The 19,630-nt window shown below is 53.5% G+C and overlaps 2 protein-coding genes and 1 long non-coding RNA gene across 10 annotated transcripts in view; 2 read left to right on the forward strand and 1 right to left on the reverse strand.

Moving 5' to 3' along the window:
* The window catches only part of OTOP2 (otopetrin 2), a 19,096-nt gene extending 12,593 nt beyond the window's left edge, over positions 1 to 6,503 (forward strand). Inside the window, exons 1-7 of one of the 4 annotated variants that reach the window (XM_019621809.2) lie at positions 807 to 915; positions 1,493 to 1,915; positions 2,746 to 2,882; positions 3,137 to 3,195; positions 3,819 to 3,952; positions 4,354 to 5,243; positions 6,103 to 6,273. In XM_019621809.2, the coding sequence (XP_019477354.1) occupies positions 1,516 to 1,915; positions 2,746 to 2,882; positions 3,137 to 3,195; positions 3,819 to 3,952; positions 4,354 to 5,243; positions 6,103 to 6,273 (1,791 nt within the window). In that variant the 5' untranslated portion in view covers positions 807 to 915; positions 1,493 to 1,515. Of the gene's footprint in view, positions 1 to 806; positions 916 to 1,492; positions 1,916 to 2,745; positions 2,883 to 3,136; positions 3,196 to 3,818; positions 3,953 to 4,353; positions 5,244 to 6,102 lie in introns of those variants that run through there. The other 3 variants (XM_031556365.1, XM_010721641.3, XM_019621810.2) reach the window with 3 other exon arrangements.
* An 803-nt stretch (positions 6,504 to 7,306) lies between these two features.
* LOC104913830 lies at positions 7,307 to 10,815 on the reverse strand. 2 transcript variants are annotated; one of them, XR_795655.3, is made up of 3 exons: positions 9,835 to 10,815; positions 8,277 to 8,404; positions 7,307 to 7,547 (listed from the first exon to the last, which is right to left on the reverse strand). It is a non-coding gene; the product is annotated as an uncharacterized LOC104913830 (long non-coding RNA). The 2 variants fall into 2 exon arrangements; XR_002120861.2 differs by lacking the exon at positions 9,835 to 10,815 and adding an exon at positions 8,530 to 8,650.
* Positions 10,816 to 11,351: 536 nt separating this feature from the next.
* Positions 11,352 to 18,153, forward strand: OTOP3 (otopetrin 3). 4 transcript variants are annotated; one of them, XM_010721642.3, is made up of 8 exons: positions 11,354 to 11,442; positions 12,292 to 12,382; positions 12,626 to 13,040; positions 13,914 to 14,050; positions 14,302 to 14,360; positions 14,917 to 15,035; positions 15,207 to 16,135; positions 16,831 to 18,153. In XM_010721642.3, exons 3-8 carry the CDS (start codon positions 12,647 to 12,649, stop codon positions 16,999 to 17,001), a joined length of 1,809 nt encoding a protein of 602 aa, XP_010719944.1. In that variant the 5' UTR covers positions 11,354 to 11,442; positions 12,292 to 12,382; positions 12,626 to 12,646; the 3' UTR covers positions 17,002 to 18,153. The 4 variants fall into 4 exon arrangements, with proteins under 4 accessions (XP_010719947.1, XP_010719944.1, XP_010719945.1 ...); XM_010721643.3 differs by having other exon boundaries at positions 11,361 to 11,442; positions 12,214 to 12,382; XM_010721644.3 differs by having other exon boundaries at positions 11,362 to 11,442; positions 12,289 to 12,382.
* The last annotated feature ends 1,477 nt before the right edge of the window (positions 18,154 to 19,630 follow it).

Genomic DNA, 19,630 nt, shown 5'->3' on the forward strand with positions numbered 1-19,630 from the left:
GGCAGCGCCGCGTGCGAGGCGGCAGGGAAGGAAATCGGCCGCGGAGGTTTCGTTACCGCGGAGCGAAAGTCGCCCTGCGCCGCGTCCCCTCGTCTCCCTGCCGAAATGCAGCAGCAAAGTCGCGCGGAGCCCCGCTGAAGGCTCCCGCCCGCCCCAGCCCGCTCCCGCCCCGGCTCTGTGTGCTGGGCTCGTTTCTCCTTGCAATGGGGGAGGAAAAGCTCCCAGCGGGCAGCGAAAGGCGATCCCACCCTGAAAGGCAGCGCGTCGGCGGAGGGGAGCGGAGATTCCCGTCCCCAAACGCTGCTGCGCTTTGGTGCTAAACCTGCCGCCTCGTGGGCGTCGTGGGACGATACTGAGCTGCCCTTGGCAACGAAAAGATACAAACACAAATTTCTTCTTTTTCCTTAAAAACATTCCTGTGCGGGGCAGGCTGGGAGCACGCTGACGGGAATGGCACAGGGTGAGGCACAGTGTTTGCTATGCTTAGTTAACCAGAACACCAAGCCCAACTCCGTCAGCAAAAAGTTCATCGCCTGAAGTATCTTCTCTCGAGAGATGAGAGATGCTGCAGTGAAATTCGCTTGGTTTGGTGGCTTTGCTCTGCCTATGGCAGCTGTGACCCTGCGGCCGAGCGGTCGTGCCACGCTCAGCAGTGCTCTCACCTCATGCCCTCCTCGGGTAAATAACTCTTATCTCCTCATCTCTCATACTTCCCCAAAACCAGCAATTGCCCAAAATGGATCGTGTGAGTTTTCCTGGGAAGTCCACGAAGCACTGCTGTCAGCTCCAGACATGGTATAAATCACAGAGACATCCCAGCGGGTATAAATTCTTTGACTGATCGAGCTGCAGCAACAGGGAAACCTCTCCAGCAGCCCAGCAAGAGCAGGGATTGGATTCCAGGCAGCAAAGCAGGTCGGTGCAATGCTCAGTTTGAGCAGTCACTTTGCTTTGTTTCGGGCTTTTCACAGGGAATTGAGGTGCTGAGCCTGGCACAAAGGGCCGGCAGAGAAGGCTCACGTCACTCTTGCAGGAACTGCTGCAAACCACAGCGTGACGTTCTGAGGGCTCCCGGGGTTTTCTCATCTTTCCTTGGCCTTCTCCAGCATGACATTTTTTCTCAGAGCGTTCAGTGGTTGGCACGTAGAAGTCAAACCACATCGGACGTTTGCCCCAGGATATTTGATCTTGGGAGTGCTATCCTGGTGTCTTTCCAGTATCTTACATCAACAAACATCAGTATATACATTGCATGGCAAATTAGGCATTGCTTTGTTAAACAGACCTGTTATCTGCCCATGCAAAAGCATCTTAAGCAAGGGGAACCGGGAAGAAACAGTTTGAATATAAGCTCATTCTTCTTCTTGCTCCTCCCGTCTCAGACTTTTGCGTTCCTCTGACACGTTCTCTCCTCCTCATACCGTGCCCCATGTTGGTCCAGCCCTGGGCTGTTCAAAATGAAGTGACCTCGTGCTCACGGTCTCTCCCCCAGCAGCATTCCCCCTCAGCTGAACCATGACTGAAGAGCCCGTGCGGAAGGACAGTGAGATCAGACGGTCCAACTCCATGGGCTGCGGATCCAAGGATGACAAAGCCAGCCTGGCTTCCAACCCGACGATGTCCCTCAGCCCACAGCCCCACCAGCCCTCCGCTCCAGGCTCCAAGGAGGTGTGGAAGAAGGGCGGCCGCATGTTTTCCATCCTGCTGGCCGTGCACTTAGCCCTGCTGGCTTGCACGCTGGTGAGCAGTGGGGCTTTTGAGAGAATTGCCGTGCACGATTACGATGTCTTTTTCCTGCTGACTGTCATGATGCTGATAGTCGTCATATGGATTATCTTCTACCTCGTCAGCACCTCCCGGTGCCCAGATGCCATCCTCTGCAAAGACTCCCATGCTGGACCCATCTGGCTGAGAGGTAGGACCTTGGGGGTGAGGGCTGGAGGTGAGACCACGAGATGTAGAGATGACCTCATGCTCATTCAAACCTTTTGAAGTGTTTTGAATGTATTCCATAGCAGGGGAATCCCAATTTAGCACAGCACTGAGTTAATTTCACAGTTTACATAGTTTCGTCAGGCCCAAGAATCACATCTTCTCCATAAAGCTTCCTCGAGCACAGCTATTACAGCTCATCTCCAAGCAGTGTGTACTTACAAAACACATCCTTCTCCTCCTTAATCCGTGCAGGAGGCATTGAGAAGATGGCATATCCAGTCTATGGCATGTCAAGAACCATGGTGATGTGGCACTGAGGGACATGGTGGGGATGGGTCAGTGGTGGGACTTGATGATCTTAGAGGTCAATTCCAACCTTAATGATTCTATGGTTATACGAGCAGTTCGTGTGAGTTTTAAATATTACACGAAGGAACAACCAGCAGGGACACAACCTTCCTTCCCCTGTGCTGGGCAGTAGCATCACCTGCTCCTAGACCCTCAGCTGCCAAGTCTCTCTTTATCCATGAAGGCCCTTGGTACTTTATAACACCAGGTTCCTCCCCAGACTTGCAAGTCCTGTTAGCTCCAGTCAGAGCAGAGAGACGACTTGGATGACTTTCCAAAATCCCTTCCAGCCAGAAATACTTCATGTGATTCCAGTGGTGCTAAGATGCCTTGGGTGGTGGGAAAGGAAAACTGAGGTAGAAATAAAGCCTCTCCATAGCAATAGTTCATCCTCTTCCTTTCATCCAACTGCATTAGCCTATGCATGCAAACACCTTCTGTTTGGTTCTGGTTCTTCAACAGGAGGCCTGATCCTATTTGCTATTTTCAGTCTCGTCATGGATGTGTTCAAAATAGGATATTACTCCAGTTTCTACAGCTGCCTGTCTGCAATCAAAATAATGTACCCCATCGTGCAAGCAATATTCGTGGTTGTACAGGTGAGACGGCTGATCTGCCCCAGGGAAGAAACTCCAACCCCAAAGGAAGAGTTCAACAACTGAGGTGGGAATAGGGTTTGGGCATGGGCAGAGCAGAGGCAGTGGCAATGGGCAGGAGGAGCAAGGAAAGAACAGCCAGCATACAAAATGGCCAGGACTATGGGTTAACAGCCACAAAGTGAAAGAGATCCCCCCTTCAGAATGATGATTTTCTTGCAACTAAGCTTTCTTATTTCTCCTCTTGTCCTTGTCAGACATACTTCCTGTGGATCTCTGCCAAAGACTGTGTCCACGTACACCTGAACGTTACCAGGTGAGCACTGCTGCTCTTTGATGCAGAGGAAGGAGGTCTCTGCAAACCTCCTGCACTCATACAGCTGAGAGGCAACAAGTGGATAATCCCATCTGCCCTAATGCTAGCCCAAATTCAACCTGCTGAGCACCCAGCTGGCCCCAAGTCCCAGCTCAAGCAGTTGAGGCTTATGATGATGGACTGAGCAGAGCTGGGATCCAGTTCAAGGATGTGAGCGTTACTCAAACAGATTAGTATGAAATAAATCACTAGCACTAAGTAAAATCCTTCTTTCCTGGGAAAGATAAAGATGCAGTAGGTAAGCCTCAGGTTAAACAATAAATAAGATCTTGTTCACTTTTGCAACACCAGAGACCATCTCAAACCTATTCATCCATTCTGCTGTTCAAAAGCAACAAGAGGATTTGGGCTTTGCTAATTCTCATGAAGACGGACACAAGGTAGGAAGAGAGCGAGAGCAGCATAAGAAAAGTTTGGGCTTTACAGCCCTGACCACTAAAGCGTCCACAAACCTCCTCTGGCAGTTCCTGCAGGCCCTCTGACTGCGCGCACATCTACTACGTGGATGGGAGAGATGTGGCACGGAGCCACACCTTGATCTCATCATCCTCTTCTTTCTGCAGGTGTGGCTTGATGCTAACTCTGACCACAAACTTAGCGGTGTGGATGTCAGCGGTGACAGACGAATCTGTTCACAAAGCGCATTCAAAGCTGAAGAAAAACACAACGGAGGAGCTGTTCAGGTGGCTCCTGAAAGGTAATTCCCTCATTTGTGAAGCCAGGGTCCAGGGATTGATCTGAAAATCAGGTCTTACCCATTTTCAGGAGGCCCATCTAGAGCTGCTATGTTAGCAGCCAGGTGATAACGTTCATTTCCTAACAAAGAGATGGAAGAGTCAGGAAGGTGGAAGGGTTTGGACAAGTGGAGTGGGAATGAAGAAGGGAGGGAAAGAAGGATCTAACCTGCTGCCCGCCTGGCTTCTTTGGAAAAACAGGAATACCAGAAAGCTGAAGTAGATGTGTCCTCATTTCCAAAGCAGTCACATTCTTTTGTTGGCTTTGTTTTCTCTGACCCAAAGTGTTCGGTTTTCTGGGGCTGCCAACAAGGCTGGCTCCCCGCCGTAACACCGCTGTGTCTGTGCTTTCATCTTCTTTCAGTGGGAATGAGAAGTGACTCAACAGAAGCATGCAATTGCAACAGCCAAATCTGCCAGATCTTCAAGAACGGCTACTTCTGGCTGTACCCCTTCAACATCGAGTACAGCCTGTTCGCCTCCGCCATGGTTTACGTCATGTGGAAGAACGTCGGGCGCTTTATAGACCACCACTCCCACCACGTCCAGCACCTGAAGTTCAAGCTCTTCCGAAGAACCTTCTTTGTGGGCATCGTGCTGGGCCTCATCATTCTGGTGGGCGGCTTGGGGGTCCTTATCGTTTATGAGGTGCAAGTAAATTCCAGCACCGAGCCCAGCAAGAAGAGCCAAGCGCTCACCATGTACTACATCTTCAACATTGTTTGTCTGGGCCTGATGTCCCTTGTCTGCATTGGAGGCTCTGTCATCTACCGCTTCGACAAGAGAGACATGGACCGGCACAAGAACCCGACGCGGACGCTGGACGTGGCGCTGCTGATGGGGGCTGCCCTGGGGCAGTACGCCATTTCTTACTACTCCATCGTAGCCATCGTGGCCAGCACGCCAAGGGACGCCATCAGCGCGCTCAACCTCACTTACGCCCTCCTCATGATCGCCCAGCACACTTTCCAGAACATCTTCATCATTGAAGGCCTTCATCGGCAGCCCCCCAAGGAGGACCACAAGCACAGCTCTCCCCAGAAGGAGCTCTACGGTCTCACCTTTGTCAACGTCAGCGCGGTGTCCCTGCGGGTGCCCGACAGTGGCAGCGCGTCGGCACCGAACCCCGCACCCAGCACTGAGGGCAGCCATCCTTCCGACCTCGTGCGGTCCCTCATGGCCCCCAAGAAGATCAACTGGCGGAGGAAGCTCTTAAGGGAGATCTCCATGTTCCTCCTGCTGTGCAACATCATAGTGAGTACAAGCAGGGAGAAGAGCTCCTCGGGGTGGGGGAGGAGGGAAGCGAGGAAAGGAGAAGTATCTGTGCACTTCCACTACACAAGCAGCGGATTAATTTGTACCTGTGAGAGCAGGCAGCAGTAATTCCCTCATCACTTACAATAGCAGCTGCCCTGGAGTTCAGGTATTTTAGGCTATGCTGGCAGAGGCCGCCCCTTATCAACAAGAATATAAGACGTTGGGTGGGTCCAAAGAAAGCATCTACTTTGGGAGCTGAAACTAAACAGTTATCAAGGTCCCTTCCAACCCAAACCGTTCTGTGCTCCTGTGTAGAATGACCAGAGGTAAAGCGTGGGCTTTCTGGAGAAAAGGCAGCACGACTTTTCTCAATACCCACGGCCTGGAAGCCCAAGCCTGGCCACCTCCAGAGGTGCCGAGCTGCACACTGCATCTTTGCAGAGCCTCCGAGCGCCCAGCTGGTCTCACACACTGCGACCTCAAACCGACCGTTCGTATCAGCAGACAAGGAGCAGAGCGATGACTCCCACGCAGCCAGATACGCGCTCGGCTGAGCCCGGCTCACTTTGGGCACACACAGCTGCTTCCAGCTCAGCCCCGCTCCTGCCTGCTCCACCCGAGGAGCCGCAGCCTGCGAGCACAGCGTGCCCAGCCGCGTCCCTTAGGGCTGTGGCACTCGGTCCGAGGCACAGATTGCAGTTCTTTGGGTTCAGCAGACCATACCCGATCTTGATGCCAACCCGCGCTCCTGGCCCGCGCCAGGAGGTTCTCCTCACCTCTCAGTAGCCGTCAGTGCGGGTTCGTGCTGTGCTATACGCCTTTCTCACTGCAGTGTCTTCTCCCACTTCTCAAACAGCTCTGGATCATGCCAGCATTCGGCGCCCGGCCCCACTTTGACAATGACACAGAACTGAACTTCTATGGTGATTCCATGTGGCCGGCCATCGTGGACATTTGCCTGCCCTTTGGGATCTTCTACCGAATGCACGCAGTGGCCAGTTTGCTGGAGGTCTGCATCATGTCCTGATGAACTCTCACAAGGAAGATGAGAACCTCCTCAGCCCACACCTTCGTCCCCCGCGTCCCGAGGGCTCCTCACCACTGCCTGAATCGTGTCCTCCTGCAGTGCCGGGGCATTTCTGAACTGTCAATGAAGATCATCCCAATATAGCTCCAGATTTTATTTTTGCTACGTGTGTGTGGATGTTCATGTGAGTGTGTTTGAAGTTCTTAGACCTAAAAGAAAAAACAAAAAAAAAAAAAAAGGAAGGAACCAGAGTAAGAGGATGTTAATTACTCTCAGTTCATGCAGAGAATCGCCTTCCTCCGTAGAGCCCATTCACCCCACGCCCCCGCTTTACTCTCCCAGGGTGCTTGGCCCCTCGGGCAGCCACTGCCTGTGCAGAGGGCTCAGCTGAGGAGTGAATGGCAAGGGAAGGGAAACCACTGCACTTCTGGTACGGCCAGTCAGAAACCACCCACTGCCCTGCAGATGTGAAAAACCACCACTGCCACCCGAGGCTCTGGGAATGCTTTGTCTGCCCTCTGCCTCGCCTGTCCCCACCGCCCCCACTGAGCCCCAGCACAGCCCTTCCCCTGCAGAGCAGGGTGGGTGCTGACGGCTGCACACTACAGGAAGGCTGAGCACAGGGCTGTCCTGGCACTTTTCCCCCCTCATTTTCCTGAATCAGTGCTCAAGAGCCACGAAGATCATAGGGGCGAGGCAGCACGACGAAGAGGTTTGTTTTTCTTTTCTTCTTTTTTAATAGATTTTTTTTTTAATAGCTGAACCTTTTTGTACACAAAATTATTTATTGATGTTCACTGTAATGCTCAACTCCTGGAGGGTCCCTCCGTGCCCTGCAGTGCAGAAATCATCCCACCACTACCACTTTCCCCTCCACCTCCTGCGCCCTCAGGGCAGGACTGCAATGCACCACCAGTCCTGGAGGATGCGGGGCCCATGCACACAGCCCCAGCACGCACCTCCGGGCACCTGCAGCTCTCTGTGGGCCGTGGCATCGCAGAACGGGTTGGGTTGGGAAGGACCTCAGGAATGACCCCGTTCCACAGCTCCTTTCCGTGACCCAGGGCTGCAGGTGGTAGGAATGGGCTCACTGCACTGCGCAGAGCCCAAGCAGAGCCGGGGCTGCCCACGCTGCCTGGAGAGGTGTGTGCCCAAAGGGCACAGCTGTGCTTTGCCTGCACCCCAACACACCCATGGTTATTGTTCACATATAGAGTGCTCCAGAGATGGCAGAGATTGAGCCTTTTCTTACAGGTGTTTGTGTGTGCGTGCATCTGTCAAAGAAAAATGAAAAATGAAAAATAAAAGCAGATTGGGATACCTGGCATTGAGCGGAGTGGTTTTCCCAACCTCCCTGCCCAGGGACTGCCTGGATGCAGCTCCTCAGGTGGATCCTCCCCTGCATGGGTCAGGGAGCTGCCCCACTGCCCTTCCCAGCCCCACGGACCGGCTCTTGTTTCAGCATTGACCTGGTAAGGATAAGATCTCTGCCCAGAAACATTACCTTTTCTAAAACAAAAGCTCTCTCAATTTCGGCTGCAGGAGCCACAGGTTATGGCAGGAATGAGACACACGTGGGGCACAGACGTCACTCTTACGTACGCCCTTGCACTGCTTTACCCCACACTGCTCAGGGGAATTACCACCTACAAGCACAGCTCTGCTCCTTGGGGGCACAGCGGGTTTCCTCCATCACACCTCAGGTTCCCCAGCCTGGGCACAGACCGGTAACTGCTGGGGCTGAACGGGTGCAGGGGGAGACCCACTGCAGCCCCCCCCCACAGAGCCACAGAACAGCTTGTGTTAAAAGGGACCTCAAAAGACCAACCCAATTGGTGCAAGGTGACAGGGCAGCAGGAGCCACAGCACCCAACCACAGGACATCCCACTGGGATAAATAAAACCCTGGGAACGCTGCAAACCGCTCCATCCACCGCTCCATCCTACACTGCAGCTCCTGGGCACAGCAGTGTCTGTCTCTGGAAGACAGCCCGATGCAGTACCTGGAAATGCAGGGATGCCATCAGTCGAGAGCTGCTCTGTCCTTTGTTCGCGTGTCCCTGGAGATGCCTGCAGAAAGCACCGCTGTAGGCTTCTTCTTCCACTCCTGGAGATGGGGACACTGAGGCACCTGAATGGGGAGAAGGACAGTCCTCCAGGCGGCTGCTTAAGTGGCAAAAAATGAAGAGCTGCAGGAAAGCAAAGGGCTTCAAAGGGCTTCTCATGTCATGTGAGTTCAGTGGGAGCTGAACCCACCAGCACAAACCCAGCAGCCTGAGGCCAGTGTGGGGCCTGCGTGGAGACAGGCAGCAAAGAGCAGGAAATCAGAAAGTGCTGCTCCAAAAAGAGCAGGGAAGGTCATAGGAAAGGTCACGGGCAACGACCTGAGTCATCATCCCAGGGCTGCCACAGCTTTCCATCCCCTCCTCTGCTTCTTAATCATCTGTTATTAGAGGGCGAGTTTTGTTTTATTAGGGGAAGAAGAAGTCTTTTATCGGGGTGATTTGCTCTGAGGCGTGTCGGAGGCAGGGGAGGAATCCAAGTTAATCATTGCTGTCTGTGTTGAGCTGGAAGTGGATGCGGGCAGGGGGTGCGGATGGGGCCGCAGCACACGGTGGGGCTCAGCCCTGCAGCAGGAGCCCAGCAGGGCCAGGGCAGGGCTGGGACAGCACTCTGCAGGGCTGCTGCGTGCTGAATCTCCCACCAGAACCACCCGAATTCCAGGGGAAGATCCACACGACCAGCGGGGAAAACGCGGCGCTGAGCATCACCAGCACAGAGCCTCGTGGGCTCAACCTGCCCAGCTCTGACGGTGCCCCCAGTGGGTGCTGACCCACGGGCCCTGCAGGAAACGTCACTGTCGCGGTTATCGGCAGAGGGAAAGGAGGAAGGGTGTGGGCTGGCCCGGGAGCCGCAAGGCACGCAGCATTCCTCAGAAAGCCCTTGGACAAACACAGCCGCTGGGCACCAACCTCCTTCCTCCTTGGCTCCTGTTTACAGATCCGCTTGGCCCAGCCTGGATGCTGTTAGTGCTAAGCGCACAGATAACGCCAATAAGCACCTTGTTGATAGCAGAGGGGCAAACATCACTGATAGCATTCAGCTGCTTGCCCTCAGCTTCCCAGTAAAGGCAGCTGCTCCCACACAGTGATTGGAACTGCCTGGGACTGACCCAGTCGGCTCAACTCATCCTTCCCCATTCAGCCCTGCTCCTGCTTACTTAACGATTGCATCTCTTGGTTAAGCTTGGCTCAATAGATCTAATTTAAACACCTGCCATTCTGAGAATCGCAGAATCATTCGGGTTGGAAGAGCCCTCCAACGCCATCCACCCCCCCAGCCCCACGTCCCTCAGTGCCACATCCCCGCAGGCTCAGCACCCCCAGGGTTCCCCCCCCGCCCCGTGCCACCGCATCACCACTCTTTCCAAGAAACGTTTCCTAACACCTGAGCTGAACCTCCCCTGGCACAACTTGAGCCACTGCCTCTCACTCTGCCCCTGTGACGGCTCAGCATGGAGCCCTGATCGGCCCCACAGAGACCTGCAGCACCGAGTCTCACCTGAGCTCCAAAGCCAGAAGACACGCCAGGCTTTGAAGTGCACCGCCTCTTTGTAGCCCTGGTGCACAGCCCCGTTGGAGAAAACCACAGGATCACACCCGGCCCTGGTGTTTTCCTTCAGGCCCTTCTTTATTGGAAGAACCTCTAATTTCACCCAGTCTTCCTCACCCCAGGGTACAGACTCCTGGCTTCCATTTCCAAGCTCAATTCAATTTAGGCTGACGAGTACAGAAAAACAGCCAGATTTGCTAATGCCTCACATGCAAGTCATCGGCTTTGCTCAACAGAGAGCCCAGCAAGTAGCTCTTGGGAGATCCCTGTTCGCTACGGAGCCCCCAGGCGGGGTCACGAAAGCAGCCAGCAGCCCAGGGCAGCCCGATGGTGCTCAGGGAGCAGCGGAGCAGCGCTTCCTTGCTCCTCCCAGCAGGATGGAGCTGCTGACGCTTCGGGGCATCTCCCCGTGGGGAGTCCCAAAGTCCTGCATCAGATGACAGCATCCCGGCTCTGCCCCACGAGCCGAGGGTTGGGTTGGACGTTGAACACCACCGCTTTACCGGCACAGCTGAGCCACCGCGGCAGCTCCGGCACATGCTGGGCGTTCTCACCTAGAAGAAATGGGCCCCTTTTGCTCTTGTTTTCCATCCCTTTCGTCACATCCCGGCGCATGATAACCCGTGCTCCCCCACCCACTCCACCCGCTGTTGGGCTCTTGGAAGCTTTTCCCAGCTTCACCTCCCAGCTCACGTGTTTGGCAGCTGCAGGCAGCAAGGTGCTGCTGGGGGCTCATCCCGGGACACGGAGAGCCCCTCTCCTCACATCAGGCCAGGCTCAGTCAGAAATGCCAAACGCCTGTTTTGAGCCGCACAACCGGAGCAATCAGCTCACCACAAATCCCAACCAGAAATCAATGCGACACGAGAGGGAACAGTGACAGCACAGCTTGGACCCAGAGCATCCCCAACCCATGGCTGAGCCCATGGGGTTTGCACGTGAGGATCTGGTTCTGAAGTCAGCATTTACAGCTCAGAGCCGTCCACCAAATCAGCCGCCTCTGTGCCAAAAATCCTCAAATTGGTGCAGTCCCCACACTTTGGCTGGACCCCGAGCTTTGTCTTTTGGAGCAGTTGGGGTACCTGTGCCATGGGTAAAGACACAAAGTAGCGGTACACCAGAGAAAAACCTTCAGAACCATCCGGAAACAAAGGAGCAGGGAGCTGGAGTGGATGTTAGCCAAAGCTAAGTGCTCCCATCTCTGCAGCTCAGAACAAGCTCACACCACGAGATTAGCCTTGAACTTGCTCAAGCCATGGCACGAATTAGTCACAGGGGCTTGTGGTTTTACCAGTTGGCACATCCTGTGCCAAGGCTGCTGGCATGGGGCAACCCAGCAGGTGCATAAAGGAGCCGTTTCCCATTGGCTGCCCTTGTCAGAGACGAGAGCGTCTCGCTGACTAATTAATGTAATGACAATAATAGACCCAAAGTAAACAAGGTGGAAAAAGAAAATCGATGGGCTCGGAGCAGAGGCCGCACTGAGCGGGGAGCAGCGCTGCCGGCACCTCAGCCCGGCAGGAGAGGCACGGAGCATCGCAGCAGCACGGCTGGGAGGTAAGGACAGCCGGCTGCTCACGGCAGCACTCGGTCAGGGCTTGGGGCCACAGCGAGCAGCTGCCGTGCACAGCATCGCCTGGGCACTGGGACCTCCGCGATGTGCTTCCTTCTGGTTCTCCTGCCCCTAAAGCAGGGCAGGAGAGGGGAGAGCCATTGCTTCTGTGCTCGTGTGAGAGCAAAACAGGAGGAGAGCTTGGGCAGCAAAGAGGGAAGGGTTTAGGGTCCATCTCCGTTAGCAGAAGTGCACTGAATCCCTGTGGACCAAAGGCAAACAGCATCTCGGTGTGCACGTGAAGGAAGAGGGAAGCACTGAAATTTAAACCCCTTCTCAGACAACTTCCGCCTCAAAGCCCCATGACAACTGCACACAGTTCCCACCCCAACGCACCCCCAGTGCTTTCAGCGCAGCTGCAGCCCCAAGCAAACGCAGCTCCCATACCCAGACCCCCGTGGGAAGCAGCTCTGCCCCACTGCTGCTCACGGCCAGAGATCACCCTGCCATGGGCAAATCTTCTGCTGAGGTCTTTCCCAGCACTGCACAGAACAGCTTCCAGGCTGTGGCCGTTTATCTGAGCCAGCCCCTCAAAATGCTCTGGATCAGCTCATGGCTCTGTGCTTTTTGCTCTGTGCTTCAAGGAGAAAAAGAAAGAAAACCAAACGTTAACTCTGCTCTATTCTCAGCCTCTGGGAAGCCAGGCTGGGTCTTTTCCTCGCATCTTGGTTAAACACCCTTTATTCCCCTCGTCGGCTCTGTCACTATTTCTGCAGCCATATAAAGAACCCATAAGCACAAGGAGGAGGTTGGCCCCACCAACCAGAACCAAACAGCTCTGAATTTTAAAGCAGGTCTGAGCTTGCTCTTCATTCCCACCTATAACTCTTGGAGCAACAGAGAGGAGGAAACCTGAACGTGGGGCTGTGTGTGGAGGTGTGAAAGGTGAGGATGGGAAACTCGGCACCTCTGGTCCCAGCAACTCCCAGTGCCGGTGGGGCAGTCATCAAATACCCCTTTTAACACCTGTGTCTATTGACATCTTTTGGCAACGTGACCTTTTTCCCCCTCTACTCTACAATGACCCGTCCCCCAAATGCCAAACCTGGGCTAAGCCCTAATCTGCTCCCCCCGCTCCCCCAACTCTTTCTATAACCTTCCTTCCCCTTTAACCCCTCTCTGCTGCAGGTGACCCCAGGCAGCCCAGCCATGCCGGGCAACAAAGCCTCCAAGCAAAAGCCCTGCCACCACTGCAACAGCAGGTTGGCCTCAGCCTCAGCCCCACCGGGCACCTCCACGATCCACTATGAGAAGTCGTGGCTGTACCGGCACTGCTCCCTGCAGCAGAGGGACAGACAGGCTCAGAAATCGGGGCAGCTCTTCTCAGGGCTGCTGGCCCTCAACGTGGTGTTTCTGGGCAGCGCCTTCATCAGCAGTATGATTTTCAACCATGTTGCCATCACGCTGGCGGACGTCTGGATCCTGCTGTCCATCCTCAAGGTCTTGTGCCTGTGCTGGATTATCTACTACCTGCTGGGCACCAGCCGGCAGCCGCACGCTGTGCTCTACCGGGACACCCATGCTGGGCCAGTGTGGATTAGGGGTAAACCCTTTAGTTCATCATCCCATGCCTTTCCCTTTCCTCCCAGCGCTTGGAAAATACACAGGTTCTTCCCTCGCCACTAAGAGCATGGAGCCACAGGAGACGGAGTCAGGGCTTTTCCAGGGCATAGCTTGAGCCACAGGGAGGAAGGAGAGCAGCCAGGAGAGCCCTGAACTCAGCTGTCCTCCATCCTCCCGAGCAGCCCCACACTGCGCTCCCTTCTCAAAGCACAACCTCAGCTCAGCATCCGAGCACAGCAGCTCCGCGCTGCTCTCCTTTCGCAGAGCAGCACAGCGGGAGGTTTCTGCCCTGTGAGTCACATCCCAGAGACACATTGGCTTCCCTGGGAGCTTTCTCACACTTTGTGGGATGCCACTTTTCTAAACAACCCTGCCTCTATCTATTAGAAAGATTCTAATTAGTGCAAGCCTTGATAATTAAGTGTGGAGAAGTGAAGGGAAGAAAGCTGAAAGCTGCCTAAGGACCTCGTGCAGTCAGAGGGGAAAGGGGGGGAGCAGCAGAAGGGTCTCAACCTCTGCAGGGTGGTGCTGCAGAGCCTCAGCCTCACCTTCACCCCGGGGTATTCAGAAGGTAGAAACCATCACCTGCCATCCACTCACCGCCGTCACTCCAGAGCTCACAGAAAAGGCCAAAAACTCCATTCCCACCTGCTGTCCAAGTGCAGGCGTTGTCCTTATTGTACCTTGTGTTGTCCCAGCACCTTATGCCAGGCTTCCCCTCGTCTCAAGATCAGGAGGCCTCCAAGCAGACAGCAGCCCTGCTCAGAACCAGGAGCCCTCACTCCCCATCCACACTTGGATGCTCCACAAACTCATCTCTGTTTATTCACTTCTGCTTTTGCTGTTTGCCCAGGGTCACTGCTGCTGTTCGGCACTTTCAGCATCCTCCTGAACGTCTTTCAGATCGGCTACAGCGTCATTCAGATCAACTGCAAATCCAAAGTGGAAATCGTGTTCCCCAGCATTGAAATCCTGTTTGTTGCCACACAGGTAACTCACACTCCCCGTTCCTGGCAGCTCACACGTTCTCTGTTGTGTTGCTGGGGTCAGGAAAGGGAGGATGCTCAGGAAAGGGAGTGCAAGCATGCTGGAGCCACGTCAGGATGGCAGCACTTGTTCCAGGCTGCCCAGGCACACACCGTCCTGCCAGGCGGCCACGTGGCTCTGCACTGCCCATCCCTGCCCCCGCGTGCAGCACTGCCAGCTGCACCCCTCACGCTGTGCTTGTCATTGATCTGCAGGCGTTTTTCCTATGGCATCACTCTAAGGACTGCATTCAAGTTCAGCACAACCTCACCAGGTATGAAAAGGGGGGGAAAAGAATCCTTCTGCTTCTCTAAAGCAGCTCTTTCTTTCTGTTTGTTATCCTCCTCATCTCTGCTAGACCTTCACCCGCCCTCGCCCAGAGGGCACAAACAAGACCCAGCTACGATCAGAGCAGACCATCCTCCTTGCATCCACTCCAGCTCTCCCCTTCAGTTTGCACTCACACCCTCAACTGCTACAAAGCTCATTCCTCTCTCGTTCCCAAACACCCTCCCACCGCTCACAAAATGACTCCTCCAGGGCGTTGGCTGCCCTGCTCCCATCACCAGGAGATGCCCCAGCCTTCCTTCCCACAGCTGCATCCAGGCACAAGCTGGTGCCACCAGCGAGCTTGCTCTGCTCCTCCACAAATGGGAAAGCCACGCACTACTGCCCATACACAGAGCAGAGCCAAAAGCACGACGTTTGTGCACATCCTTACACCTTAAAGCAAGAAGCAAAGGGCGGCACTCCAGTGCAGGTGCTCACACAGTCCGGTCATAAACCATCTGCACAGACAGGGCTATAAAAGCACCTTTCTGCTCCTCCAGGTGCGGGCTGATGCTGACCATCGCCACCAACCTTCTGCTCTGGCTGCTGGCGGTGACCAATGACTCCATCCACATGGAGATCGAGTCTCAGCTGCGAGAGGTGGAGCAGCGCCTGGCAGGCAAGGCTCCTTCCCCCACATCCCTGCTCGCGTTCGGCTGACGCAGCGAGCACAGCAGTCCTCAGTTGCAGGATTCAGACAGGACAAGCAGCTCCTCAGAATTCTGAGGCTCCCCGTTATCGGATGTTGACCATCTCCCTTCTAATAGCTGCCTTCCTCTCCTTAATCCAGGCAACGAGACGGACTCGTGCGCGTGCCCAAACACAACCACCTGCAAAGTCTTCCAGAAGGGCTACATCCTGCTCTATCCCTTCAACACCGAGTACTGCCTCATCTGCTGCTCTGTGCTGTACGTCATGTGGAAGAACGTGGGGCGGCGCATCAGCCACCACCACACTGCTCACGTCAAGCCCAAATTCAAGCTCCATGGAGTGGTCTTCGGGCCACTGCTGGGTGCTGCCGCCGTAATCATTGGGATCTGCGTCTTCATGATGTACCAGATCCAGGCCACAGGCTCAGCCCCCAATTACCAGGTCTTCGTGTTGTATTATTCCTACTACATTGTGCTCCTGCCCCTGATGTGCGTGGTTGCAATTATTGGGACAATCATCCACACTTTGGAAAAAAGGGAGCTGGACACCCTGAAGAACCCAACCCGCAGCCTGGATGTGGTGCTGCTGATGGGAGCAGCCCTCGGCCAGATTGCCATGTCCTACTTCTCCATTGTCGCCATTGTGGCCACCAACCCCAGGGACATGCTGAACAGCCTCATCCTGTCCTATTCTGTCCTCCTCATCTTTCAGTATATCACCCAAAACATCTTCATTATCGACGGGCTCCAACGGCAGCCATTTGTAGCAGCGGAGGCCCAGCACACAACGCACGCTGGGCAGCTTTCCGCGGTGCCAGAGCTGCCTGGTGAAGGGGTGACAGCGCCAAGCAGCGATCAGGAGCGCTCACAGGCCTCTCCCAGCAAGGAGGAAGAAGCGAGCGAAGAGCACAGCCGTGAAGCCCACGAGCAGAGGCGAGTCAGCGTGCTGGAGCTCGGGCAGGAGTTCCGCAGAGTTTCCCTGTCCTACATCCACACCTACTCTCACCTGAGTTGGAAGAGGAAAGCATTAAAGGAGATCTCCTTCTTCTTGGTTCTTTGCAACATCATAGTAAGTATTGCTTTCTTTGCTACATCACAGCTTTGCTAACTTGTGATACCAAGACAGACGTGCATCTTTCTTTTGGGCCGCCATTCTGAGCAGGAAAGCTTTGCCCACTAGAATTCATGTTTCTGGGGAGTTGAGACAAGGCTGCTTTTTCGTTAATGCTCCATTCCCAGAATTTCAGGCTCCCTCTTTTACCTCAAACATGGCAAGGCTTCCTGGGAATGGGAAGGAGGCAACCAACACATCCTTAACAGCCAGGGAGTTGTCAGACTCACTAATGGTGCTTCATGAAATAGCTGGGGAAACATGAGGTACCAGCGGTGAGCCCTCATCATCAAGTCTCCAGCAGTGGAACTCACCCAATAAAGCAAACTTTGCTTTGGAATCTTCGATAAATGTCAATTTTCATTGCAGCTTTAAGAAAGGGAAAACAATTGGCCAAGTGAAATTGTGTGGAAAGACGAAGCTGCCTGGGGCAGAGTGAGGTCAGTGTTCGGTTCCCAAGAATTTAACCACGTTAGACTTGTAGCAAGGAGTCGGCACTTTAACTTTCCTCCTCTTCCCACAATGAAACCCCCCTGCTACTCTTGCAGTATTCCTACAATTCCTTGAGCCAGCACTGAGATGACAGAGCAAGATGAGAGTTTGCCATCCCCCGATGTGTGTGTTGCTGTTTTGTTTTCCTTACACCTCTTTAGCTGTGGATCATGCCCACGTTTGGGGCTCACCCCGTGTTTGAGAACGGGCTGCAGAAGTCGTTCTATGGCTACTCCACCTGGTTTGCCATCGTGAACTTCGGCCTCCCACTGAGCGTCTTCTACCGCATGCACTCCGTCGGGGGGCTCCTGGAGGTGTACGTCTCAGCCTGAGCCAAGCGAGGCTGCCGTGAGATGGGTCTGAACAAAGATGCAGTAAGCAGCAGCTATGCATGTGGAAGTTCTCAGCTTTTTCTCTCCAGCTTCTGTTTTGACTTCTCCTTGCACAACATCACCATGAGCTTCCAAAGAAAGGAGGTGGTTTTGTGTTGCTGCTTTTTTTCTCCATAGAGAACAGAATGAAAACTCATTAACAAGCTGCATTACTGCTCTACAGAAGCATGCTGGTACTTCTCAGCATCTGCCAGTGGATGCTGTATGGTAAAAAAGTGGGACTTTATCTGGGAGATTTCAGCAGCAGCTGGTAAAAGAATGCAAGAGCAGCAAGGGCTGACCTGCACGGCACATAAGTTCAAAATGCAGTCAAGGACCACCAGAGCCTCACCACCGCTTGCCAACCACAGCACAGGAAGGCCCTAGCAGCACCAGGCACTCTAGAAGCACACCCAGTCGTCCGCAAATGAACCAAATGTACACTTTTTACATGTAATGTCCAAATGGATCGTGATGCTAGCAGTCGCTGTAATGGCCAGCACGGGTTAGTTCTGTTTGCTCCCGGTGCTGACATCCAGCATACCAACTTGTGCTAATCTTGTAGGACTCTGCTGCACTGGAACACTGCACTCCTGCAGCTCTCAGTACCAAAGAGCAGGACAGGCCTGCAGGTTTGCGCCATTTCAGTGCAACTTTTCCCCCTATTGAAAATGGAAGCAATAACATTACTTTGCCTTGGTGAAAACAAACACTATTTCCCCTTTCAGGCGCTCACGGTCTCAAGTAAGGAGTGCCACAGAAGTGCAATGGCTGATCTTTACTTGATGCCACTTACAATGCTCTCACCTTTGCATTAACAAAGGTCCACCCTCACGTGCAGAGCCAGTTCAAGAAAGACCCCCTGCACCCACTGCCAAGCCTCCTGCGAACCCTCCTCCATAAGCTCCACTTATCCCCCAGCTGCTTTGCACATCCACAAGCACTTCACAACATCACACGGAGGATTACAGTTACGTGGTGTCTGACCAGCAGCTCCATGCGCTCCACAGAAGATGCCTGCTTGAAAAGCACATAGGAGAGCAACGGGGCTTAAATACTGCGGGTTTAAGTACAGACTCTGATGAATGAAAATAAAGACAGATCGAGAACTTAGGTGTGTCTGGTGAAATCTCTTCTCTGTTCTTCATTCGCTAAAAAGCGGCCTCAAAAAAAACAACCGAGCGCTCAGAGGTCAGACAAGATTTAAGGGCAGGTCCTTGTTTACAGTCAATCCATTTTTTGCCGTTGAGATCTTTCGTAACCTTTACCCATGGCCAAAGTAGCAGTGCAAAATGCATCCACATTATTAGTTCAGATCGCCTGTAAATCAGTCCCAGAAACAACGTGGGTTTAGGATCACAGCTACAGGCATTTCTTGGCAACGTTATTTTCACCCCACTCAGGAACCACAGAACTACAAACTCTGCCCACGTTACGTTGCCCTCCTCATAACTCAGCTTTCGGGCAGTGAAAGCATTCTCCGAAACTAAAAGTGAGAACGACTTCATGAGCACGAACTTTGCCCACTGAGAGCTTTGACTTAGGCCTGTGTCAACACATATATGGCATGAGAAATAACAGCTGGATAAATTAGGCTCCAGTAAAGTTAATTATTATTCTCATTCCAATCTGTACCTACAGGAGATGCGTGCCAAGGTCTGCCCCTTACAAATGATACAAAAAAAGTTTCAAATCCACTCCCTAGTTTTTGACAGCATGAGGACAAGGAATGATTTACTTCATGAGAAAACTCACAGCCTGGTTGTTGGTTTGTTTTTTTTTTTCCAAATGATATAATAGCTAAAACTCTGTTTAAGTTACTAAGCCTCCATCAAGCCAGTGACTTGGGAGGCTTCCCTTTGAGACATAATATTGAGTCCCACAATTGCTACAAACAGGCACAGACTGAAAAGGATGTTGGTGAACAGGACGAACTTCCTGAACACATGAAGAGCAACAAAGCCCCCCTCCAACTCTGACCCAAGGCCACGTGGACCAGATGCAGTGCTCTATGCCCTTCCCTAACAACACCCAGCTCTAGCACTGCAGATATAGGTAAGAAGCCCACAAGAGACAACGGTAAAAACCCTCCTCCAGGCCAAAGAGAAAACTGTAGTCCAAGGTTTCAGCCCTTTCACTTCAGAGGATGAAATTTCAGGCTCTTCACCACTCACACTCTGGACTGCACTGTGTCTACATCCAGGGGGGGTAAAACCACGAATGCCAAGTTTGCCAACAGGCGCTGCAGCCATCATCTGTCATCTGTCAACTGAACGCCCTCCGGAGCTACCCCAGGGCCAGGGCACCTGCCTGACAGGTCTCAGCTGCACAAAGATCCCAGCACACAGTTCACCAATTCAGGTCTGATCCAGTTCCTTTTCTGTACCTCTGATGACGTCTCATGCTGTAAGCACAGAAATGGACAAAAGTGCACAGTTCAGGCTCGTGTTTCACAGCCTGATCTTCATCTGTGATGTGGAAATTCCACGCGCCGCAGAGGAAGCCAGCACGTGGTCCCATAACAGCACAGCTACCCAAGCATGAGATAAGCAACATTACAAACCTCTCTGCGAAAAAAATAAGCCATATA

Source organism: Meleagris gallopavo, chromosome 20 (assembly GCF_000146605.3).
Source record: "Meleagris gallopavo isolate NT-WF06-2002-E0010 breed Aviagen turkey brand Nicholas breeding stock chromosome 20, Turkey_5.1, whole genome shotgun sequence".
NCBI lineage: Eukaryota > Metazoa > Chordata > Aves > Galliformes > Phasianidae > Meleagris > Meleagris gallopavo.